This window comes from Podarcis erhardii (assembly GCF_964252035.2).
Source record: "Podarcis erhardii genome assembly, chromosome: 1".
In the NCBI taxonomy this organism is placed as follows: Eukaryota; Metazoa; Chordata; class Lepidosauria; order Squamata; family Lacertidae; genus Podarcis; species Podarcis erhardii.
The window spans coordinates 48672695-48699201 of NC_138497.1; the positions used below are offsets into that span (position 1 = coordinate 48672695).

Genomic DNA, 26507 nt, shown 5'->3' on the forward strand with positions numbered 1-26507 from the left:
AACTTTGGCAGAGAAGAAGCCACTTAATTGTGGTTGTACTATCACATGCTGCATTAGTACAGTCTGTGACTGGCAGGACCCATGTGGGCCAAGTGAATGTTACACCACACACCAGTTATTACATTTATTGTACATTTGGCAGGGTGGTGATATGAAAAGTCTCTGCCAATCCTCAGCTTACGCAATGGTTTGCAATGGGTTGGGAAAAAACAATATGGTGGCATCCTTTTATGGAGCAACCTGCTATGTATGTGGCAACCAGTTATGTTTTGCAAAGCCAAGATTTAGGTTTATTAAATTTGTATATTGCTCCCCACTAAAAAAAATCCTGAAGTGATTTACAGTAAAAAAAATGCAATGAAGAAATTTTAAAAATGGTATTTAAAAACTGATGTAACAATATCATACAATATCACTGACGTTGCTGAAATGCCTGGGAAAACAAAACTGTCTTTGCCTTGTGCCAAAACTGGGGAAACCATTCCTCAGAGGCCACATACCTCAGAAAGATCTGAAGTAGTCTTGTTAAAACAAAGCAAAAAAAAAAAAAAAACCTTCTGACCTATTTTGATAAGGAAATGCTGTGCTGCATATTTAGTTTTTAGTGATGTGGAAATGTTGAAAAGCTTGTGTGCCAACTGTGTTCATTAATATGTAATGAGGCACAACATCTTGTTTCTACTCCCCCCACCCTGTAATCTTTCTTGCACAACATTTAGCCCAGATCAAAATATCAGACAGGTGACGATTCTCGTGCATTTGCCTTCCTACGCCACCCTCAAAGCATTAATGCAAAATAGAGAGAAAGGCATTTTATAATCATTTGAATGAAATTGTTTTGTTTTGTTTTAGGCTATTGGTCTGTGAGCATCTGCAAGGGGGGCAGTCACTCCCTCTTCCCTGGGATGAACCACAATCACTAGATTCCCAGCTTTTTTTCTTTTTAAAAAGGGTATAGTTATATAGAGCTATATAGAATTCCCCCCCCCCCCAAGAGCTAGGGGCAAGTAACAATATATTTATTAATCTGCCATGCCTCTGGTAATTATATAGCTACAGTATTATAAACAAAAGCCCTTTGTATCACTTCGGGAAGAAAACGCAGCTCAGGCTTTCATCAGGGAAGAATTCAAAGTAAGCATTTATTTATTTTTTTAATGGCTTGAAAGCACCCAACAGCAGCGAAGGATAAGGATCTTAGCTTGCATACGTAAACACTGCACAAGGAGAGCCCGGCAGCTGCTCTGGATGAAGTAGCCTGGCAGAGAAGCATGGTTTGTATCCCCGCCCGCAATGACGTCCTGAAATGGCGCGATCGCCATTCGCGAGAGCTGCTTGCCTAACTCTCTCCCTCGGAAGGACAACACCTCCCGGCCTGCCTCTCTACCAACCCCCGCTCTCCACGAGGCCCCTTCGCAACGGCAGCCGCCTACAACTCCCAAGCGGGGCAGCGGGGCCTCCATCCGCGTCCAGCAAAGGCGTTCAAACCGCGGCCTCTGGCGCGTTGCCTTCTGGGAGTCGCAGTCCACAAGCCGGTTGGCGAGAAAGGGGGCTTTGCGCAGCCGCAGCCGCCTTCTCCGCCGCTCCTCCTCAGGGAAGTAGCGCCGCCATTTTCTCTGGCGGACTGAAGCGAGCGTCGCGTCCGCGCACGGGAGGTAAGCGAGTTTAGTTGGACGGTGGCACCGCCGGCGAGTGCGCGGTTTTCCTCACCCGGGAGAGGGGCCGAGCCGGAGCAGGGGCGGGTGGGAGAGCAATGCGGCCCGTGGCGTCGGGGGATAAGAGCCAGCGGGCTCCGTTTTATCTGCTGTGGTAAACGGAGCGGAGCCAGGCTGCGAGGCCGAAGCTCCGCCTTGCCTGGGCCCTGCGCGGCGCCCGTTCCCTGCATTGGGTCCCGGGTGAGGACTCCCTCTCCCCACCCCACCCCCCAGGCGCCCCCTCGTCTTCGTCTCCACTTCTCTCGAGCATCTGCCGTTAACACTCTTGTTCTTTTTCCCTTCCCTTTTCCCTCCCTGCCTTCTGCTCCCGAACCGCTTTTGCATCTCTCCAGATCGGGCCTTGCAAGCGCATCTCAGCAGCCGAACTTTTCATCCATTTCCACTCAGAAGGTAATGATTGAGACGGACGATAAAGGAGCACATTTGTTTTTGTTTTTAACCCTCCTTACTAGCTCCCTCTCTGGACATTTATATTTTTATGTGCACGCGAAATGTCTTTATTATTCCGCCCCCCCCCCCCGCCCCTGTTTTTTTGGTAGGTATGTCTTGAAAAGGAGGCTGAACGGCCTCTGATGCAGGAACATCATGAATCCCAAACTTGTTATCTGCTAAGGTGTTGCCTTATCTACTACCAGCTTCTTCTGGTGGAGCGTAGTGGCTTTTGAGTTACACAAGAGCTCAGCTTGAAGGGTTTCTATGCTCCAACACCAGTGGGAGTTGGCGCCAAGTGAGAGATGGTTTTAATTATTTCTATGCAGTGGATGTTTGACTACATGTTTTGAGAGTGTGCATTGGGTACATTTGTGATAAAACTATACTCTAAAGTTGTTTGCATCTATATTGGCGTGATATAGTGTTTTAAGAAATATGTTTTAAACACTGTCCTCAGTTGTCTCTTCTGTCCAACATCTGGGGGACTGAATTTTAGTATTGATATAATAAAATACCTAACGTGAACACAAAAACTTAATTTTTTTTTTTGCAGCTTAGGCTAAAATGAGTGGCTGTCGTGTCTTCGTTGGACGTCTAAGTCCACATGCTCGGGAGCGAGATGTGGAGAAATTTTTCAAGGGATATGGCCGTATACGTGAAATCAATCTGAAAAACGGCTTTGGTTTTGTGGTAGGTATATTCGTATTTAAATATTTTCCTCCCAATCTAGATGACTGTAGGCAGTTACATTGTAACATACAAATCACAGGAGATCTGATTAGGCAAAATATCAGAAATGTTAAACTTCCATCTTCTCTTTAACCTTTTAGATCTTTCTGTAAATGGCTCTTAATATGTGCAGACTTCCTCTTTGAAATTGCTAATATGGTAAAATGGAAGGCTGCTTTTTAGGTAAGAATGAAATAAATTAGCTTTGCAATTAATCATAGCCGTAGGTTGTATATGCCATGGTTCCCTCACCTGAGCCTCTCCCTCCAACCCAACATTTCTCTCTGCTGCCATTACATTTTCCTTCCTACCCCAAACACGTAAGAAAAATAAAAATATGGAACTTAAACTTAAGGTAAATACTCAGGATGGTTGGTTAACGCTCAAAGTTTTAAGTTGGCGAGGGAAGGGGAAAACTGACAGCTTTCTTAATAGAGGTGAACTAGCCAGGTTTGTGTGGTTCTCTTTTTGTACTGGAATTCTCTGTTACATGTACAAAACAAGAGAGCATACTCTGAACACAAATTACTTACATCTTGAGGGATTCTTAGTATTCAGAAATTCCAGCAACCATTAGGTGATTCTCCTTTCAATGAGAAGCACAACAGGGTTGGTGGGACTCATGTCGTCTTCCTGACCCATGCTATCAAGCAAGAGGAGAGAGGAACACAGAAAGAAAAGCAGCAGTCTTCTTTTCTGTATTTGCCTATCCAAGCAAACTCAGTGGGGCTGTGGGGACTTGCATTTTCTCTTCTCTTGCTAGGCAAGCTAGGCAACTTGCCCCTTTGCAAGAAAAGGATACTTGGATTCTTTCTTCCTCTCTCTGAAATAGACAGATAGGGAACAAAAGTCCACCCAATTAGTGCACATCCTACCAAACAGAGGATGATAATGTTCCATTTTGGGGGCAGCATGTGTGACTTTATTCCCCCAACTCAACAAGCAGGAGACAGGGAACCTAGCTTGCAGCTGTTTTTCCCATGCAGGAGGGGAGAGAAGTAGTTCCATGTGCCACCTCCAAAATGATAGGTAAACAGCAGAAATCTAGTTATTTCCCCTTTTCTGCAAGGCAGGAAGTTGAATCCCACAGATGGGGTCTTCAGAGCTCATGAACAGTGTTAGAAACTGAGATGTGAAAGCTAGGAGTTACTGTATTTTTCACCCTATAGGACGCACCGGCTCATAGGACGCACCTAGATTTGGGGGGGGGAATAAAGGGGAAAAATTATCCCCCCTCCCAGACGTGGGGCTGGGGCGGGGGAAGCCCGAGCTTCCCCAGACCCCAGAACAGGAGCCAGAGCGATGCCAAAGCTGAGCGCAGCTTCGGCATCGCTCTGGGAGCTTGTGCAACCTTCGGGAGCCCGGCGTGGCTTCGCGCCAGGCTCCCTAGGGCTGCGCAGAGCTTTCTGAAGCCTGGAGAGGGAGAGGGGTCGGTGCGCACCGACCCCTATCGCTCACCAGGCTTCAGCAAAAGCCTGTATTCGCCCCATAGGACGCACACACATTTCCCCTTCATTTTTGGAGGGGAAAAAGTGCGTCCTATAGGGCAAAAAATACGGTAAATGGCACCTTAAGCCTAAGGTTATGGGCGCCACAACAGGATGTCTAGGTAGGTGTTTTTTATACAAAGCTGGAAATGAATGAACTGCAGCAAAAAAATCATATTCATTTTCCATATGGTTTCATCCTCATCTGAAGACTGCAAAAAACAAAGCTATGCTTCCTGCCCGCCCTCCTAATATTCTTATGTGGGTCACTCCAGTCTTCAGAGTGGCTGGAAGTGGGGAGACAGAAAAAGGTCTTCCTTTCTTTCCACTTTGCAGACAAGCCCTGGATTCTTCCTACACCCCCTTTCCTTCATATAAATAAATCTTTTTGGCACCACAATTAGCACACATTACAGGCCTATACAACTGATGGCAGAGACACCCACCTTGAGTGTCCAGTTCACAAACCTAAGACTTCATTGTCCTTCAATGATCCCACTCCAAAATTGGTTTCGATTTTAAGCATCACTGTGAGAGAGTGAGGTAGATAATACTTTAAAATGTGCTACTTAAACCAAACCTATTTAAATCAATCTGAGGCTATAGAGTGCAAAACTGCCTTTCTGTAAGGCCAGCTGAGAGGTGGAACCTCTCAGCTTGCCTGTAATGATCTCTTGGAAGTCCAGCAGGGAGGATTTTCTCCTCCCATGCCCTCAGTGCCAGCAGCGGCAGTTTTAATCTTAAATATTAGGTGCAGCACTGCACCCAGATCTCAGAAACTGCTTACACTAATGAAATTCCCTGTCGCAAAACGTGCCTAGAACAATGGGAGTTTTGAACACTGCTTATGGAGGTTGCATACGTAGGCTGCGTTCCCCCATCACAATAAGTAAGGGTTGATGGATTATAATGGTATACTGTGAATGTGCACTGTGCTGGTACCTGCAGCCTGATGTCTCCCACTTCACTTATATCTTGACATGAGAGAGAAAGGGAAAACCAGGAAGCTGCAGTTGTTGTGACTTCAGATATGGGATCCTGATTTGTCGTTCCCAAACAAGGCAGCATCACTGCAGGCCTTTGTTGGCTTGCAGATCCTGACTTGTTTGGGAACTACAAACCAAGGTCTCTAGTTAGATATCACAGAAAGCCAAGCTTATCTACAGGTTCATGGGTTACTTCTCCACTCACATCAGGAAAAGCAGTCAGGCTTAATGTACCACCACATTGCTCGCTCACCATGAATCATAAGCAAATCTGGCTTCTTGTGGGAACACTGACATGGTTGTCTTGCCTGGAGGCAATATTTACTTGCCCCAGGTGAGTAGTAATTTTTCTTTTGACTTACACCATCTTCATCACTAGATTTGCCCATATTTTCTTTTGACCATAAGTCTAAATCACAGCAGCAAACAGCAGAACTAATGCTTTATTCAACCTGCATGCCATTATGCAGAATGTACAGTTCTCCAAAGCTTGCCAATTAACTTCAGGCATAGGTGGATGAAGTGGGAAGCATAGGAAAATATCAGGTGTTTTTGTAGTCCCAGACCACTCTGTTAGGCAGCTGTAGCATATTGTGTCTGAAGACTGATAGGAATTCATCACTAAACCACTTCTTCTCATCCTGTGTGATTTGACAGCATGACATGACAGCATAGGTGTGCATGCTGCTGGACACAGTCAACCTGTATCATGAGTCCATTCTCATAATAGCACATCATTTCACCTGTATTTGGCAGATTTCCTATATAATGAACTTGCATCGTACAGTGGCATGAGATGTTACAGTAGAGGCAAGCATTCTACTGTATTGGGTGTTGGTGGTCTTCTATTTTATGTTTTATTGTTTTTCTTATTTAAAATATTTCTACCCTTCCCTATATTTAAATATTTCTTTTAGACTACAGAGCAGACACATGTAGGCTAGCTGAACTAATGTTCCACAAATGCCTAAGCAAATAGATGTTTTAGTAATTTAATGGTTAAGTAGGTAAGTTTTAATTTGTTATTGAAATGAGTCAGTAGCTTCTGTACCTCGGGGGGGAGGGCATTCCTGACAAGACCCATTGCCATGTTGCCACAGAAAAGTATCTCCTGCCAGAGGAACACGTAAGATGAACTCCACAGAACTTCAAGTATGGGCAGGCTTGTTCAGGGAGAGATGACCCTCCTTTAATTAGTTTCCAAGTTAGGGTTTGCAATTGTTGTTAACTTTCTCACATATTCAGTACTCTTGTGCTGATATATACAAGTTGGGTCCAATTCATCTTTAGAACCACCTGAGCATGTATAGCCTAGCCCACTCACTAAGATCATCTGGAGGAGCATTGTTAATTGTCCTCTGTGTTACAGAGTCATGACTGTACAGTAATAAGCTGGAAAAAGGAATGGAAAACTCCTATTAGGACAATAAGATTTCACTCTTAAAGAACTGAATACATGATTCATTCCTTCTTTTCCTTCTTAGGAATTTGAGGATCACAGAGATGCAGATGATGCTGTTTATGAACTGAATGGTAAAGAACTGTGTAATGAAAGGTAATATTTAATTATCATAGAATTGTAGGGTTGGAAGGGACCCTGAGGGCCATCTAGTCCAATCCCCTGCAAAGCACACAACTAATTGCAGATAAATTGCAATTATGTCTGCTGCAAGTAAATTGGATGGTCTGCTGCATTTGATTTTTTTTTAATCTCTAGTGTGCTGCTTGTGGGCGCAGAAGGCTGGTAGCAGATCAGGATGCAGGATTACTGCCTTACTTTTTCAACTGCTTTCTTTGAAACCGAAGAGCAGAAAAACTGGTGCCTACTGTTAACAAAAGAGACCTCACAAGAAATAGGGCTTCCTTTGTTTTTGGCAGATTACTAACATCTGTTAATCCTAGATTTGACTCCCTATATTGATCAGAGCATTCTAATTTGTGTAGTTGGTAACCCTACCAAATATACAGAGTTTTGTCAGGGGCAACTTACCCTTTCTATCTCCTATGCCTATTCAGTTTACATATATGCCTTACTGAGACACTAAAAGGTTATATATTTCATTTTTTCAAGAGAGGCAAGGGGAAAGTTTGCACTCAATAAAATACTTTTTTTCAGCATCTCAAGAGTGGAACTGGTTTTCCATATGTTGTAGTTTGACCTCTGCCCATCTTTGGGTTTGTTTTATGGCTGACAGCTACCAGCAGCTTCATTCATTTAACTCAGTCTTCAAATACGTTCTAGAGTCAGTTCTTGATAAAAGGGAGGAGTTTTGCAATGAGAAAAGCGAAGTCCTGATTTGCACAACATCCTTGTCTCCCCCATGAAACTATATTCCTGAGCATCATTTGTAATTTACCAAAAGCAACTGGACTAAAATTACTATTGTAATTTCAGAAATAAAGTCATTCTAAGCTTTTTCTGTTTTTACCGAGTTTTCTAGTATTTGTATTAAAGCTACATTGCAAACTTTAAAGAAACACAGGCATCCATAGTTCACTTGCCAGGAACACTTTGCCAGGATGCCCAGCAGTGTGCATGCATGTGCATACTCTTCCTAAACTCATTTGCACTACAGGTTGGAGAAGGTAAGAAATAGGGATATTTTCATGTGCAAGATGTCTTCTCCCTCCAGACTAGGCAAGCATTAGAGTTTGGGAGGGAGTTGGAGTCTTGCCTGTGTATGCAAAGACTTGGTAAGCTAAGAAGAATCAGGCATGTCTCTCCTGCTGCTTCTTAATTATCTTTATTCCCCAGCAGAAATGAGAAAAACACCTGCCACCCCACCCAGCTCCATGTAGATGTAGGGTTGGTGGTAAGCACAGCTATTGCTTTGGCCTTCTAGCTAGCCTCTGTCAACCCCCAAACTAATGCAATTAAAAAGCTGGAAGAAATATGTGATTCTCTCGTATTCAGTCATCTTAAATTGTGTACAATAGATGGATGTATGAGGAAGTTAAGATTTGGCAAAAATGAGAGGGTTTTTTGGTTACACACGTCTGAATAGACAAATATTTGCTTGTTTTCAAGTACCTCAAAATAGCTACATTTCATTTATGGAAATGCTTGGAGGAAGATGCCTATTTGCTTTGTGTATGTTTCCAGTAGAAAAAGATTGATGTGCTAAAGAAGCTATGTCTATTTTTCATTTAATATTAATATTTCAGTTTCATTTAATATTAAAGGGTTACAATTGAACATGCCAGAGCCCGAAGAGGGGGTAGAGGCAGATACCCACAACGGTTCAATTATTACCAATCCTATGGGGGTGGATCTAGGTAAGAAATATGTTCTTTTTACTGCAAAGTCACTTGTTAAACAGTTAATTTTAGACTATGAACATTCTCCATACACTCAGGATTCTTAACAGTTCACATTTCTAGGGGTAGCTGCATAACATTTTAAGGTGTTCTTAATGAGCTGTGGTTATTTTCCCTACCTTTCATTACCTTTTTAGTAAGACCAGTACAAGGAATCTTATGCTAACAATCTTTTCATTGAAATTGCTGAATTCCATCTACCACCTTCAACTATAAGAAGGAGAGGTGTGTGCTGTTGAAGTCATCAATTATTGCTGCACCTTGCCTAGTGGGTGTATGGTTAGCACTTGATAGCTTTCATGCCCATTAATATAATTATGATGCACAAGTAGTGTACTCTCATGCCAGCAGCCAGAGTTTGTTATAGTTTGGTTTCAGCCTGTAGTACATTGGTCCTGTACAAGCCTTACTGAATGGAATGGGCTTTGTGTGACTAGTGCTTAATGGACTGTGCCCCTTTTTGCTTAACTTTGGCTGGGAGCCTAGGGGACTATAGACAAGAACTACTTGTATAAGTTAGTTGTGCTCCAAGGTCAGTAGAACCTACAACAAAGCAAATATGATGTCTACATAGAAGACACTATAAGGCCAATATTTGTTTGAAATACACAGTCATTATAGAATGTATTTCTGTGATTCATGTCGGACAGTATATGTGGGGAAATAGTACTTTAAAATATGTTTCTCTCACATTAAACTATTTCACTGTGTCTACCACATCTGCTGTTAAGACATCTGTTCATGAAATTGTTTAGACACTGTATTGATAATAATTGCTTTGAAATAAAATTTGCATTTTTGCATTTCATTCAGAGGCAGCCTTCTTGCCGTTCTCGTGCTAAACAGAAACCAAACACATTGGAAACTACTAATTTTGCATATTGAAGTATGCTGTTTAGATTCTCTTTTCTTTAGTGCAGTGATGTTGCTGCAGTAAGAGTGATCCAAGGTCGAGGCTAAAAGTGAACTTTACTAAAGTAGGATATGTGACTGACGTTCATGGGCATCTTGCATGGTAGTTACGTTCATGACATCAGGCACATGGTGCCAGACAAGAAGAGACTACTATTTCCAGTAGTGAAAAGTGGGACTCGGCCTGCCAGTTGGGGGATTCTGGAACTTCTTTTAAATGCTCTGAAGATCTGGATATTCTGAAAATGTGGGGCATTTAGAGGTATGCAAATGAAATGGAGTTGCCTCTGCTTAAATTTCCAAAAGATGCACTTGTTGTTGGTTGAATTTCATATTATATAAAAGAGCCATCATTTGGAGTGGATTTTGGTAGCTAGCCTGAACAAACTAATGTACAGTTCTCCAGTTGTTCATACTAGCACTTTATATTATTTTGGGGTTTGATGACAGTAAGCCAGATCTTTTATTCATGTAAAATTGGGTAGATAGTGCATCAGCTCCCACAGCTTATTGAAGTACTATAGTGCTGTAGTAAGCGTGCAGTCTCCACAGCCTCATCCTCCTGGGGTGATTCATGCCTGTATGTTCATCATTTGATGTGTGTTCATAGCATATAGGGACTTTGAAAAATGTTATGTTAGGTGATAGCTTTGAAAGCTGTATATATGCTGGCTGTTGCACACATGGAGGTCATTGACTGATGAACACACTTGCGTGAACTGCCCCATATTCATTTAGCATGTGTCTTGCAGTATGTGTATATATTCCACTTGCTTTCCCTATTACACACAATAAGCAACTGCCCGGTAGCCTTTTCCCCCATTTAAATAGAACACAGTCAAATTTCTAAAGCATTTTCTGGTTTACTGAGCAATGTGAAGCAATCTGTCCCAGCATAATGCACTTTCATTTTCCGCATGAAGTATAAATGAACAAATAATGGAAAAATGTGTTTCTCTTGTAGCCAGTATGGACCACCTCTTCGTACTGAACATAGGCTTATAGTTGAGAATCTTTCTTCACGTGTTAGCTGGCAGGTGAGTTGGAGTTGACCTTAAATACTTCTTTCTTCTCAAAAACAAGTCGTCCCCTTGAAGGAGACACCATAAAATTTAACTTTGCAGCTAAAGCAGTCAGAACATTTTTATTAAAACTCAGGCTTAAAGTTCTTTGATTTGCATACCAAAAAATAAGCATTTAAGCAGCATGTTTTTATTTTTAAAACTGAAGAGCTGATTAGTGTTTCTTGGACAACTATAATCCTCATCTAATAAGAATTGTGAAAAATCTATTTTAAGACATAATCTTCATAATTAAAGGCATGTCTCAGTGGGAAGGTCTGTAGTTTGTATCTGGCTTCAATAGAATGAACAGAATGACTGCATGGTTAAAAGAACTCTGTGTTCATAATGCAGGAAATTTTATGTATTACTTAATTCTAAAAGAGGTTTGTGGCTTTCATTGCATAGCTGGTGTGTGTGTTAAATAACATTCAACATATACATAACTTCACATTTAAGTATTGCCTCTATTTGGTTTCCTTGCAAAGACAATGCTTTTTTACTCTTCCTAACTGTAAGGGGTACATGACTAACATAAACCTGAAAATTTCATGCCACAAATTAGTTTGCTTTTCAGGTGCCCACAGGACCCTTGTCTTAGAACACCAATTTCACATGCAGATTCAAAATATTTATTCTGAAATTGGATAAATGAATCCTCACTTTCAGTATTTCAGCTTTCTGGCATGTTTTCCATGCAAGTGTGGATGTGCTTGGGTAGGGAGAAGCCTATATATACCATCTTGAGTGAAGATTATTCAAGTATTTTACCAGGTGTATACTGGAAAAAGTTGCTATCATTTGCTAGGTGGCACTTAGTCTGGCAGGTTTGCTATACCAAATAATCCCTGCAGTTCATTTTGATTCTACTCTTTAGCAAGGCAGCAAGCCTTCAAAGTACACCAGCTTCTGTTATCATTAGCCAGTGAATCTTCAGCTGCTTCACATACCTTTCATTCTAAATATTTAGTTGTGAAACAAAAAAATGAGATTTCATTGAGCCAGTAAAGTAGAATGTAAATGTAGAATGTATTTTTATTAGATTTATTTATAATAGGTTTAGGCAAGTAGCATATTGTCAACTTAATAATCTGCTTTAAATTAGGTTATGGTAGCCTTCATTTTTAATAATATCTATGTGTATATCACTTCCTACAAAGGAGGAATCTGCAAACTAAAGACTTCTTTTCTGCTCTTTGGCTTGCATGTATGCTAACATTTGTTGAGGCCCTGAACAATATTTCACCTATTAACTTCTGGGTATAATGGTTGCATTAAATTTTTTGTTTTTTTAAAAAAGCTGATTCTGGTGTCCTGAGTTCTCTTGTGATTTCCTTTTGACTAGTTGCTGTTGTGCTTAAATGAGGGGCAATTATTACCTTGATCTTAGCACTACTGTCATCAGTGCATGATTTGTCACTTTACCTAACCTCAGTTTTGTCTTCATTTTAATTTGTAAATTTCAACATGGGGAATGCCTAGCTTTTTAACAGTGCTCTAAACATGTGTTCGTCAAACAGGGCTTTCTTTGGAACCCAAAGGAAGAAGGAAAGGGAAGGAACAGGTTGTAAATAATTGCACAGTTCAGGAGCAAGATAGCTGTCAAGAGAATAATTGCAGCAAACTATTTAGCATACTGCACAATAGCCTTAACTGAAAGTAAAGAAACAGGGCTTACTAATATAGGAAATAAACCTGAGGCAAGTTAGCCTTTGTTAGCTGATGTAGTGAATTGTAAGAATAATGAAGAGCTTAGTGTAGGATGGAGAGGTCCACATGGGTGATGAAGGGAAGCCTGGCATATACATTTGGAGTTCTCTATTTGTGTGGAAATACAGAACTCAACAGTTGAGTCCACTGTAGAACAAAACACATATATTGAACTATTTGTGTAATTTGACAGGATTAAAATTGCTGCCTTTCCAATAAGTTGCTCAGGGCAACCTACAGAGAAGTATAAAGCGTGAGATGCATAGGGTACCAGTTTTTCAGTCATTTGACTTATGATCCTGAAGTCTTTTGATATCAACACAGGACTTTTCCCATAGATCAGCATTACAGATCCCTTTTTGCATTTTAGGAAAGTTTTATACAATAACTGGGTGGGCCTGTGTCTGGCAATTTATTATTAAAGTGCCTAAATTTGAACCAGTCTCTCACTCATATGAGAGATGCATGGGAAGAAATAACTAAAGGGAGGAGAGTTGAGCACACGTGAGTCCCGATACGTTGCATTTGTTTTACAAGTAGCTGTGTGGAATGGCCCACTGGGAAAAATCCTGGGTATGAGTCCAGTGCCACTTATTTTTAAGAACTACTCAATTGTATCTAGAGGCCATCTCGCTGAGTATTCAGTTTCCAATAGAGGCCAGCCAGATACCTTCATGCCCTGCTTATATATTTCTCAGAGGCAAAGACTGTTATTTTATTCCCAATATCAAAAGTATACTGTCTCTAAACATGAAGGTTCCATCTGTCTACTATGAATAGTCTTCCATTTATTTGGTCCCAGCCAAGTTTCAGTTGTCATTGGTTATAAATGCATGTCACTTTTGTGACGCTTCATTCTGAGGCTTGTATCTCACAAAATTTCCCAGTACACTTTCTGGTGTTGGTAAATGCTGTACTTGTATTATCATTTGCAGCCATTGGGAAAGCTCATCAGGTCATTTGAGACCAGCATGTATGTGCTCTGGTGGGCTATGTCTAATACAGCTACACTGATGCTGCCTGGTGGGTGGGTTTGGGTGGGTGTATGATGGTGTGGTCCAGTTCTTAATTTACTGGAAAATTCACTGATGTGATAGCACTTCCATCGCTGCTTTTAGACTGCTGTTTATGAAAAGCAGCTTGTATGAAGGCACTTCAAACCTTGCCTGGCTCTGCAGAGGTGAAATTAAAAATAGCCAGAACCATTTAGTAAGGTACTTCACACAACATCTTGCTGAGTGGAGCAACTTCTGTGTGATTCTGTTTTGAACATCTACGGTGCTGTATCCAAGTGAATGAATCAGGCCTTGGTGCAAATTAAGGCAAGGCAAGCAAACAAGGTATGTTTCTGTTCTGAACAGCATAAAAGTCATCACTTTGCTCCTGAGGGTTTTACATCACAAAGCAACATTTTCTGTTCAAATCTGTTTTGCTGCCATGATACAAACTACCTGCTGGTTTATGGGAAAGTTGTACTTTTGGGATAGGTGAGATTACGATTTGTATGAGAAACACTAAATTATTGCAGGCATTGGTTTATCTCAGAGGTTACTTAGTGCTTACAGAAACATGTTTTCTGAAAACATCATGACTTTATCCTGAGGAGATTCTGGCAAATGTTGTGATCAGAAACAAAAAAATTTGCCATGCTGCTTCCATGGCCATTTCTTTGCCTTCACTAACTAGTACATAATGTATGCCTGGCTTCATCATTTCCATAAGCTTTGAATAGTAACAGGAAACACTTTTTAATGCATCCTTTCCCATATCAATGAAAAGCTGTTTTCAAGGTCCATTGAAATCAGTTTCTGGTTGTCTTGTCTACCTTAGTGGGATTTTGAAAACTAATACTCATCTGCTCACTGTAGCAGTTGCCCTCAGATAAGTGCCTGTCCTGTGTCTTTTTACTAGCCCTTTAAATTTAGAGTGAAAAGTGGCAAAAGTGTACAACTGGGAGCAGTAGCACAGGCAAGGTTGAAGTCGAGCTGGATTGTGTCCTGATGTTCAAAACTTACTAACTAGCATCTCATGTTCCTAGCATGCAACCAAGCAAGCTTTAAGATGAGAGTGCATACATCTTCTTTTGAAGGCCAGCACATTCTGGTGTTTAAAAGTGTTCCAATCTCTTCCTTATTGATTATGACTTCTAAAATCTAGAATCCCAGTAACTTTTAATAGCACATAGTTTTTACTGCTGATTTTCCCCTAATGGCTGCAAGGTCTCCATAAGCCTAAAGCTAGGAAACTAGACCCCTTGGCTTTCTGTAGAAAGTTGTTGCTATACAGCTACTTTAGTCTTCTAATCTAAGGTTCATCTAACCAAGTTCTCAAGAAACATACTTGAGCTGTGAACATCTGTACAGACTATTTTGCTTGATGTTTATAGTGTACGTAATCTTACAATAGACAAGAAATCAAATTTCAAATACATGCTATGGTTGTATTTTTAAATTTAGATGCCTGCCTTTATAGGTTTATTCACCTGTACTATCAAAGCTAATTGAATTGCATAAGGATTAATGAAAATGTTTTTTGGCTTTGTCTCCTATTTACTGTGGATATAATCAGTTTGAAGTATTGTGAACATCATTTTGTATTGTATGTTGTGAACTTTGTATTGGGGAGAGTTCAATCCTACAGATGCTGAGTACCCTGATCTTGGCATGCGCAAAACTTTTGTGCTCATTGTGCGATTAGAAATTTCACCATTACTGGATTTTACATGTTAGAGGATGTGCATGCATAAATATCAAGCAGATTTTGGGCTGGAGTGCTCAGTATGTTGTAGAATTGAACTCTGCCATGAAATGTCTGCTATTAAACTTGTTTCATGTTAGGTTAAAGGCTCAGGTTTTCAGACTGTTTTATTCACATGTTAGTTTGTAAAAACTAAATTGAACTTTATTAAACACTAAAGTAATTGAGGCATCCTGTAAACTGTAGCTCAGTTTTAGGCTTTTTGTTTGTATTTTTTTTCACAAATATATATCTAACCAAGTTCATTTTGAACCTCTTTTAACAGCCTTGCTTTGGGTTAGCCCTCGTTTCTCTTGTGTGGAGGAGAAAGAACCCAAGAGGTTGGGGTTCCTAGTGGCTGAATTTCTAGGGCTTGGCCTGTTCTGAGTTTTCCCTTTGGTACCCATGACACACCTATCTTGGCGATGTAGATCTTGGTTGGCCCACAGCTCGATTGGCTAGCACAGGTCAACCTCAGGTTCTAGAGCCGCTTCCGGAGACTGTGTCCAGTGCTTTCAGGGTCTCTGGTACATCTCCCTGAAGCACATTGCTATGGTCCATTCCTCTGTCCCTCCCATGTAAGGGAGTTCCTCTTGGTCTGCTAGGCAATTATTGGACAAGCGACTCTTTGCTTAAGGTACCTGCTTATATCATCTGACCACTTGTGGTATGTTGTGGTAAGTAGCCTATGGCTATAAAATGTCAGCTATTCTTTGGGGCACTTTGTAAAGGTTAAGAAATAAGTCATAAACAACTTATTTTAAAATATCTTTAACAGTTGTGTAGTGTTGCAGCATAGACTCAAGCTCAATTACATTAAATGCAAGTCTCTGTTAAAATAACACTGAGGTTGTGACACGAACTGATGAAAGCAGAAAAGTTGCGCTTCTGCCTTTTGACAGCTTGTGACAGAATCTTAGCATTAACTTAATAAAGACATTTGTGTTTAATTTGTATAGACAAGAGGAAGAATGTTTGCAGGCAAACCTTTTAATATACAAGTAAACTGAGACTTCATTTATGATCAAATGCTTGCATTTAATAACACCATTTGTGACATAGTTAATATATGTGGTAATCCTTTAAATGGTATGCTGCCATATCTGAGCAATGTGATTAGCTTAATTTTTCTCATTATAGCTGTAATATATGGGAGTTTACTATAATTGTTAGCCATAACAAGGAGACCTGTTTAAACACGATTTCTTTAGTTCTATGCATCATTTTCTAAGCTGAACTGTGACTTTTACTGCAGGATTTGAAAGACTTCATGAGAAAGGCTGGAGAAGTTACCTTTGTAGATGCACATAGAAACAATCCAAATGAAGGGTAAGATTTGAACTTTGCACCCAAGGTAGTTAGCTTGATTGGTTCCAAACGCAGTGACAGTGGTGTTAGTGTTGTTGCAACATACACAGGATCAGTAGAATAAAATGAAGCACTATACTCCTGTGCACTTCTATTTCCAGATTGGTTGCCTAGGCAACCATGCCACATTCTATTTGGCTAGGAATACGTGATCATGTGGAAGTTCGAAGGAAGGTACAAGGAGCTTTATTTCACAATCTGGAATTAAGGGTTTGGGAAATTCACACCATTGTTTACTATAACACTGTTAATTTGAATATGAGAATTGAAGGAGGGCAGGATCATTGCTCTTCGGTAATTTAAGTAGAATAAGCTCTATAATTTTTGAACGTAAATGTCAATTTTGTTTTGGCTGTGCAGTGTGGTGGAGTTTGCATCATCCAGTGACATGAAGAGTGCATTGGACAAGTTGGATGGCAGCGAGTTGAATGGGCGCAGAATTAAGCTAATTGAAGATCGCAAAAGGCGCAGGTATGTCACCATATATGAAGATCTGATGGACTTGGCAGGAAGAAACATGGCAATCAGGGCAGGGGGTGGGAAGCAAGATGTTAGGAAAATGTTGCTGCCCCAAACCTTCTCAAGGTACGATTGAACTGGAACTCTGCCCAAGTATTTCCATGATGGGAGCCACAGGTAGTGACAAAAAATGCAGGGTGACAACACTTGGTATAAACAAATAATTTCTAAATTTTATAACTTTATGGAGATAGCCAGAGTGGTCCCCTCCCCAGGTTTGCTAGACTCCCACTCCCATAAGCCCCAGCCAGCATGGTCAATTGGCAGGAAAGGGAGATGGAGGACACCACCTTGGCGACCCCAGTGTATTTAGTTAGAGAAATTAGAATGAGAGAAATTGGAGTACAGACTGAGGGATCTGTATTATGCCTGCTTTCTACACTAAGCAAGCTTTTTTACTGTACAGTGGCACTGAGACAGGGATCAAAAAAGAGCCTTGAAATTCTCAAGATTTTTTGTAGACTTTTAAGTATGAGAGGGAGTCAGGGTGAAAAAGCTACTTTGGGCTGTAACATTGCCTGTTGGATGAACAGAAGTCAAAAATTCCATGTTTCTCTAATGTTAGAGGAGAAATACCACTATAGATGGCATTTTAAAAGACGACCCAGTTGTGTAGTGGGAATATGCAAGACTGGATAAAATTTTTTTTTTATGAATACTGGATATAGACTGTCATAAGATCTGTTAAATCTTTATCAGAAGCAGATCCCGTTCACGGAGTTATTCAAGATCTCGCAGCAAGTCTAGATCTGCAAGATCTTCCAAGTCAACAAGCAAGTCTCGTTCTCGAAGCCGTACCCCTGAAAAGAGGGGCTCTCGAAGCCGCACACCTGAAAGGAAGGGCTCAGAGAAAAACCACCACTCTGGCCCGCAAAATTCCTCTCCATCTCCTCCCCCAGCCAAGAAAAGGTCTCGCTCTAGGTCGAGCTCTGCTGAAAGCCGCAGTTAAGGTATTTTGAGAGGTGTATAAATATTTCATTTCTAAGTCAAATTTTCTACAAGCCTGAATAAGATGCAAATGGGGGTGGGGGGAGGGACAATTCATCAGGTGAGCATAGACCTCTGAAGAGAGTATGTAAACTTGCCCTCTTTATAGAGTTAGATAAATTGTAACCAATAATAAAAGCAATTTAAATCGGCAAATTATAATTACCCACATGTACTATGTACTTCTCTAGGTGAAGCCTTACTGACTCAAGCAGTACACATCTGGGAGTTTTGTCCTCATTGTTGAATATGATAAATTTAAGACATGGACTGTGGTGCCACTTTTCAGAGTCCTTTGGCTGTGCTTCTTGTTTGCACATAGAATATCTTCTAGTTAACATTAAGTAAATCACCATGGAAAGTTCAGCTGACTATTAACATGCTGTTTTGAAAAGTCCCATGCAACTTCCCAATATACAGTTATCCTTTAGTAGTGCACAGGTGGGTATCTGAATTGTGAAGGAATAAATTTTCCTTATTCTTAACGAGTATTTACATTTAAAGTAGCAAGCCAAGGAATGTGTTTTAATGTGTTACTGGTTAAGCAGATGCTGCTGTGAAATTTTTAATGCTACTTTAGAGTAAGGTCTAGTCAAGAAGTACATCTTCCACACCAAATTTTATCTGGACAGGGTACAAAGTTTCATAACCCACTTCATGATATAAAAAATCAAAACATAACGGATACTTTAATGCAGCAACTTAGAGTATTTAACCTGGCAGTCTTGCAAAGGCATTGTTTTACAGAGATACCCTTTGTGAAATAAAAATACACCAGTTTTACTGAAGTTTTTATTTTAATATTACAAAGAGAGCGACCAGAGTGTGACACTTAAATACTGCAGGTACATGTAGTATCAGAAGCAGTAAATTCAGATTTAATAGGGGAAGGTTATTTCCAAACTGTCAAAACAAATTTCCAGTCAAGCTTCATGTAATGTGAATTTATTAATGCTAAAGTGTAAAAGGGCATTTTCCTTAGGTTTACAAAACATGATTTTGTTTTTGTTAGTAAGTAGTACTCTGTTAATCTTTAACAACTTTGTGATCACTAAACTATCTGGCTTCCACATACCTAAATGAGGGAATCTGCTTCAAATATTTGTAAACTGAACCCTAAAATGTTTAAATGTATTGGTGTGATACAGTAAATACAATAAATGTTTCTCCCCTGCTTACTGCAGCTTCAGCAGTCTTTCTGTGTTGCTCATTAAAGCTAAGTTTGTAAACTTTTTTCTTTGTTAGCAACAGTTTTATTTTCAATAAAATTGATACATAATAAAATGTTACTTTGTTGGATCATTGTTCAGACTCATTACCAAACAGAGTTACTCCTCTCCAGTGTTTATTTCCATTATCTTGGATTAAATAATTTTGAAAGATTAAGGGAGGTTTGTTTCTCCGTGTAAGAAAAATACTTGCTTATAATAATTGAGTCCCAGCCTGAATACCCATAACACTCCAGGATTAACTTTTTAAAATGCTCTGTTTGTTATACACACTACAGGAAACTCATTTTTTACCAGTATCTCAGTTTATGGCTATAGACTTCTGCATGTAACACATGAGCTAGTGAATGCATCGTGACATCTCTCTCTTACCATTTAAAAGCACTTTGTGTGTTAACTGTTTTCATCTGTGTCATTTCCTTATTGGAAATTGATATGCACACTGCTACTATTAACAGAAAAAAAGCTGGGGGTACCTCTTTCTTTTCTCCACTGTACCTAAGAGCAGGAAGGGGGGTGGTTTAATCCCATTCCCAACCTGCAAAACTGATCTCAAGGGAAGTTGAGGTAGCTGCTCATAATGTCTGATGCCTTCATTTTGAGGATTCAGTGTTGTTCCCAGTGGACTCCTAATTCAGAAAAATGATACCTTCTAGCCTTCTTCATGTATGTACTCTTCCCCCGTCCCCTTCATGTGTTGAGCAGGACATATGCAAGGAACACAAACAGTGATCCCGGTCATATGGCTCGTCTACATACACAAATGTGTGCTCCTTCATATACAGTGGTACCTCGGGTTAAGAACTGAATTCGTTCTGGAGATCTGTTCTTAACCTGAAACTGTTCTTAACCTGAAGCACCACTTTAGCTAATGGGGCCTCCTGCTGCTGCTGTGCCACCGCTGCGTGATTTCTGTTCTCATCCTGAAACAAAGTTCTTAACCCGAGGTACTATTTCTGGGTTAGTGGAGTCTGTAACCTGAAGCGTCTGTAACCCGAGGTACCACTATATCACTCAATTTGTGGATAAGGCCTGGGCCCACCACACATTAGTATGTCAGCTGCAGTGTTTTGGGGTGTTCTCCTGGGGTTGGAAAGGGGTTAGTTTAATTTCTGGTTAAAACGGAATTGCTGTGTTGTGAAATGATGTCTGTATAAAAAGTGTCACCAACATGAAAAGTTTGGAATGCTCTGCTTTAGAAGTCGCTGAACTCTTATCTTCCATCAGCACCAGCCAGTAATCCGGGATGGATAGGATGTAGTCCATCTGTTGTTGATGTCACTGCCAGAGAGAAGGTATCTGAATTTTGCGCAGTGTCTTCCCCTCCAGAGAAGCATAAAATGCTTGATGTATCTAACAGGGTGGCTAATTTTTTTCAAATCACACTTAGTCCCTTTTGCAAATCAGATTGGAAATATGTTGAGTCAATTGCTTTTTTAGAACCTAGAACCTGCTGTACTGTAGGATTATGAATTTAAAAGGTGGCTTTCTTCTGATCATGCAAATATAACCAGGATATTGAACACTGAAGATTTAACATTAATTCTCCCTTTGGAAAACTTTCTTGAGTTGAGGCTTTTTTCAACATACCTATGATACGCACATCTTTCTCAAACTTCTACAACTTTTAGTTCAAATACTTGCTTTGCAAATCTGTGCAGGCTTTGCACTTCTTTTCAGTAAAGCAATTGTGTGGATTTTAATTACCAAAGCTGACAGCTTATTTTGTTAAAAACAGCAATAAGGCTGATTTTCCACCTAGGAGTGGGAGGTTTGCACTGAGGAGAAGCTGTGCTGAACAATTTACACCACTAGGGGATGCTCTTGATTTTTTTTCTAGGCAATTCTTTCTTTTGGCCCAGATTTAGGTACATAAATCCAGAGTTGCGTTTAGGTTTCAGATATATATCAAGCACCTAGAATCCTGGAATCTCTTGTATATATAAAATTTAGAGAGGAGGTAAAAATGCAAGAAGTAATGGATGGTTTTTATAGAAAGCTGTTTTGGGAGTAACCGGCAAATAAACCATTAATATGAAAGGCCTGAGTGAAAATCAATTTTGTTTGGGTGAAATCTAAAGGCACATTTCAGTCACTAGATGGCGTTCATGCTGCAGCTGGCTGATCACTATTGCTATAACTCTTTAAAAATAGCATGCAGGCTGTAAAGTTCACCAGTTCTGTTACAAGCGTTTTAAAAAATGACCCAAAGTCAGGTCCCATGGATGGCAATAGGAGAATTAGCCACATGTTTAACTTTGGCTGGACTGCTGCACTATATATTTGTACATGTGCACATACAGCCTGGTTCTGTTTGTGTTGACTCCAAAGTTCATCAGTAACCAAGTTCAATGGGGCTTGCTTCCAAGTATAGGATTCTAGCAAACGTACTTTGACCCAAGTCCTGTTGAGTTCAGTAGAGCTCCCTTCCAAGTAACGCACTGTGAGAAAGGCATATATAATGTTGTAGTTTGACTGGTCTTGGACCTAAATTAGACATGGCGTTAATTATGTAAATGCAGTTCCCAAACTAAAGCACTTCACACAACACTGTTGGGATCTGGGGCAGAGTCTTGCCTCTCTGATGCTCAGAAAAGCTTTTCTATTTGAATGTAATTAAGGCTGTTGCTTATCTGAAAATCAGTGGTGGGAACTGCAGTGGTGAAATTGCCACACCTTCACTCCTCATAGCTTAGTGTAAGGTTGTTGTCTGATGGTTTGTTCTAGGTCATAAAGGATTTGCTAGAGTACTAGAAACAAGTTTATTAATCCAGCTCTGCATGTGTGATGTTAGGGTGGCTGGGACTTGTTGCTTTCTTCAGTATGGCATCCTCTTGATTGTGCTCAGCTTCCTATCTGTGGCCCAGCTACTCCCTAGAACGTTCTGTCGAGGAAGCTCTCTGTGTATTTGGTCATAAGTTTAAACCACTGGGGGATATCCCACAGCAATGAGGCTTGACAACCATATGTCAGGAGTGCTCTGATGGTGTTTCCTGCTTGGCAGGGGGTTGGACTCGATGGCCCTTGTGGTCTCTTCCAACTCTATGATTCTATGATTCTATGAGCTTTGACAATTTCTCAGGAGCTCTCCCTCTTTTCCTGCTGTGGTTGACTCATAATACAATTCTTGCCTCACCTTGTCCTGACCCCGCAAGCCATGTCTTGAATTACTCGAATCTGTCCTGGCTGAATTGTATTTCTGCCCAGTCCCAAGTCCTTCAAATCGTCTTGTTCAGTCATTTGGCTTGATATTTATCCTTGCTTTCCAAACAGGTCTTCTCTTTTAAGTCTCCTGTTGAAGATTTGCTACAACAGGTAACGGGCTTGCTTGCTTCTTAGAGTAAGGCAGCAAACTGCTTGAAGCAACTTAACTCTAAGCATGAATGAATTTGCTGTTTGTACTTTACAAGACTGGCTTCCCTTACCTCAATGCATGTTTGTTTGTTTATATGTATCTTTGGTTTATAAGCCGATGCTGCAGGGAAACTGATTTGCATATTTTATTATAACAATGCAGAATAGGAAGCCAAGTCTACCACGGTACATTGGTACCTCGGGTTAAGTACTTAATTCGTTCCGGAGGTCCATACTTAACCTGAAACTGTTCTTAACCTGAAGCACCACTTTGGCTAATGGGGCCTCCTGATGCTGCCGTACCACCGGAGCACAATTTCTGTTCTCATCCTGAAGCAAAGTTCTTAACCCGAGGTAATACTTCTGGGTTAGCAGAGTCTGTAACCTGAAGCGTATGTAACCTGAAGTGTATGTAACCCGAGGTACCACTGTATATGTAAACGATAATATCAGTAAAATCTTCCTCTTTCATAAAAGCAGTGATTTCTGCTGAAATTAAATCACATTAATATAAATGAAGGAAACCCTATATTAAAACAGCTTTCCCTTTAGGCTAGAAACGCAGGGAAAAACTGAAAACTTACATACTGTATATGCTATGGCAGGGGTAGGCAACCTAAAGCCCATGGGCCACAAGCGTCCCACAGGGTCGTTTAACCGGCCCATGAGCTGCCCCCAAACTGAGCCACCCGCTTGGCGAGTCCCCGCGGACTGCGCTAAGCCAGCGCGGCACGGGGACTCACTTCCGCGGCGCCAGAAATCACGGGCGTGCACACATGAGAGCAATCCGGCCCTCTGAGGGATCTCCGCTGGAGTGAACCGGCCCAGGCAAGGTAAATCCTGTGCTATGGCAACCCATCTCAATGTTAGAGTTTCATAATGATCTCTGATGGCAGGAGCAATGGGATTCTCTAAACTTTTCTATTATCGACATAACACACTAACCACATTTAAGTCCTGCCCTTCTTATAAGGAACTCAAGGTGCCCTGCTTTTCAGACTGGGTTCCTTCCTATGTTTATGGCCATGCTGGTAAACCAGAAGTTACGAAGATGTGGAATGTATATAATCTGTTGATCTAGTAATCCCATCCTTGGCTTTGCAGCTACATTAAAGCACTGCTACATTAGGTATGGAAGTACCCCTAATTCTAGTATGCAAGAAAGAGGCCAGAAAGTTGTCTGCAGAACAGAGTTCAACTGGGTTACTTTTAGTCAAGGCCATCCAGACATTGCAATAAACTTACCCCAATATTGTTATTCCTCATAATAATACTGTAATAATAATTTTTTAATTTATATCCCGCCCGTCTAGCTGGGTTTCCCCAGCTACTCTAGGCGGCTTACAACACATTTAAAAACAACAAAACATCAAACATTAAAAAAGCAAAATATCCTATATAAGCCACAAACAAACCAATAAATCAATATAAGTCAACAACAATAACAATAATCTTACACTAACCTGGCATTCTCTAAGTGCGTGTGTGTGTGTGTATAAATTTATTACTTGTCTCTCACCACAAAGTCCCAGGGTAGATTACAACAATATACAATAAACACAAGTAAAAGAGTTCTAAATAAAAATAAAACAGTATAGATTAAACGGTACAGATTTTGGACTTCAACACCCCATTCGTCCCAGGAAACATGGTTATAGAACTGAGGGTCCTTGGAGATTGGAGGAGACTGCTTGACCTCATCAATTTAATGTGACAAATATTTCTTTCGGGTGTGCCCTCATCCAACCCGTATATGCCACACCACATAAGCTAAATTTGCAAGCCTCCCTCTCTCTTTCTGTGATGTTGAAATCAAGGAAAGAAAGAGTAATCATGTGAAACTGATTAGACAAGGTAAGCCTATTTGATATTATCATTTCAAAATGTGTTAAGCAGCTCTTAGGATTCCCTTTTGATAGCCTGGGATGAGCTGAGTACAGCTGGGTTTAGAGAACAAAATAGCCAAGCCCATAGCTTAAACCAGGGGTAGCCAACATGAAGCCCTCCTGATGTTCATTTAATCCACAAATTTGGAAGGGAAGCTGATGGGAGTTGTAGTCCAACAACATTTGGAGGACATAATGTTGGCTACTCCTGGTTTAAACTTTCTGTGTCAGCGTTCTGCCCCACTGCTGATCAAATCTTAAGGGGCCTTGCCTAAGAAATGCTTGTGTTTTCATTACAGCGCCACAGCAAAATCAGAATAGCAGTCAAGATTTCTAAATGATAGTACCCAATTAGAATGTGTATGTAGACATTTATAAAATGAAGATAATTGGGTTAAGTAGTCTACCTTGGGGAATTTGACACATCTGCCTGGTTCCACCCATTCAGAATCACTACATATAAATTACCTCACTCTAGCAAATAACTGCTCTCCTCACATTCTCTTCTCCCTCTCTGTCCTTCTCAGACCCTCAGCGACCTCTTCTATGATGACTACTTCCAAATCTGCCTTCCATCTTGGCTATGTATACTTGAAGGAGCATCTGCACCCCCATTGTTCTGCCCGGACTCTGAGGTCCAGCTCTGAGGGCCTTCTGGCAGTTCCCTCATTGTGAGAAGAAGTTACAGGGAACCAGGCAGAGGGCCTTCTCGGTAGTGGCACCTGCCCTGTGGAATGTCCTCCCTTCAGATAAACAAATAAACAATATATAAATATAAGGAAATAAACAACTATACAGTATGACATTTAGAAGACATCTATAGGCAGCCCTGTTTAGGGAAGCTTTTAATGACTGATGTTTTAATGTATTTTTAATCATTTATTTACCGGTATTTATTATTCATTCATACATACATACATACATACATACATACATACATACATACATACACCAGAGCTCCTTTTTGCCCTTATAGTGTTATGGGGCCAAACAGTCATAAGGGACATCATTAGCATGTTATAAGGTATTCCCATTTAAGTGCCTGCCCTTGAGATAATAATATGCCTTTCTCCAGGAGGTTTTTTGGTGGGTTCCACAACTTTGGAATTCCCTTCCCAAGCAAATCCAGGAGGCATTTTCTGTGAATTCATTTGGGCACCAGATTATTATTATTATTTAACTTAACACAGCTGTTCTGTTCTGAAACTACTATAGTTTCAATTATAGTAGTTTTAATTTATTGTCCATTTTAGTGTTTTAATTTGTATAACTATATTGCTTTTTAAGTTACTGTAATTGCTTTTTAATACATTAAAGAATTTGAGTCGCTGCAGAGTTCTGGCCATCTCTCTGCCACATGGTGATGATAAATATCCTAATTTCCCCAGTCAAACAATCTCCTCTCTATTTTTCAGTTACTGATAAAATTATTTTTATTCTCCTTTCGCCCCCCTCTCCATGATCCCAGTTGTGGGTGAGTTGTGACTCTTGCTGCCCACCTAATGCAGAGCCAGTTGTTAAAACCTGTCTTTTTCTGATCAACATTTCTAAAATCTGACCTGGTGTAGACTGCATTTAAATATGTGATACATGTGCAGGTCAATTTTGTTCAAAGATTGTCCTCTCCATTGCAGCCCCCTGCTCCTGCCATTCCTGGTTATTTCTTTCTTGGTGCATTTGAGATGTTATCAATGATGAACTAGTCATTCCAGAGACTAGTGTTGTACAACAACTCCCTGTTTATAGTGCTAATACCACTTGAGGCTCCACATAGAGGTCCGCTTTCACTTCTAGCCCTTACCATGAGGTGGCCTTCTGCTTGTTGTATAAAAGTTCACAATCAAAGATGCTGTTTGCATCTTTGTACACAGGCCATGCTAGAGGTCACTACACGCCTCCTTAAGCAAACAGGGATCCACGCCAGCTGATAAATCATTTACAAGAAGAAGTCAGAAGCGAAGAGCTGGAGATTAAACAGGTCACTAGGTGTCCTGATGGAATGACGTGTTGGAAGAGCTGAACCAGCAGATCCTGGGACTGCAACCAATAAGTTTCCAACAAACGGACTGAAACGCACG

At 40.6% G+C, this 26507-nt stretch overlaps 1 protein-coding gene and 1 long non-coding RNA gene across 5 annotated transcripts in view; one reads left to right on the top strand and one right to left on the bottom strand.

The window, feature by feature from the left end:
• Positions 1 to 1502: 1502 nt before the first annotated feature.
• On the top strand, positions 1503 to 19138 carry LOC309339052 (serine/arginine-rich splicing factor 5-like). 2 transcript variants are annotated; one of them, XM_081856801.1, is made up of 9 exons: positions 1503 to 1655; positions 2048 to 2105; positions 2701 to 2837; positions 6834 to 6904; positions 8533 to 8625; positions 10544 to 10616; positions 16342 to 16415; positions 16815 to 16925; positions 17673 to 19138. In XM_081856801.1, the coding sequence occupies exons 3-9, from the start codon at positions 2712 to 2714 to the stop codon at positions 17920 to 17922; spliced, it is 798 nt and encodes a 265-aa protein (XP_081712927.1). In that variant the 5' UTR covers positions 1503 to 1655; positions 2048 to 2105; positions 2701 to 2711; the 3' UTR covers positions 17923 to 19138. The 2 variants fall into 2 exon arrangements, with proteins under 2 accessions (XP_081712927.1, XP_081712928.1); XM_081856802.1 differs by lacking the exon at positions 1503 to 1655 and adding an exon at positions 1754 to 1895.
• A 6073-nt stretch (positions 19139 to 25211) lies between these two features.
• Positions 25212 to 26507, bottom strand: part of LOC309345805 — a 35697-nt gene continuing 34401 nt past the window's right edge. For all 3 annotated transcript variants that reach the window (XR_014158367.1, XR_014158368.1, XR_014158369.1), the window contains one exon: positions 25212 to 26495. This is a non-coding gene — a long non-coding RNA (uncharacterized lncRNA). The remainder of the gene's footprint in view (positions 26496 to 26507) is intronic.

Excerpts from the sequence above, each read along its gene's own strand:
- LOC309339052 (XM_081856801.1), top strand. The coding sequence starts at position 2,712 with ATGAGTGGCTGTCGTGTCTTCGTTGGACGTCTAAGTCCACATGCTCGG. Across the intron at positions 8,626-10,543 it reads TCCTATGGGGGTGGATCTAG|CCAGTATGGACCACCTCTTC; the intron begins GTAAGAAATATG and ends TTTCTCTTGTAG. Across the intron at positions 10,617-16,341 it reads CTTCACGTGTTAGCTGGCAG|GATTTGAAAGACTTCATGAG; the intron begins GTGAGTTGGAGT and ends CTTTTACTGCAG.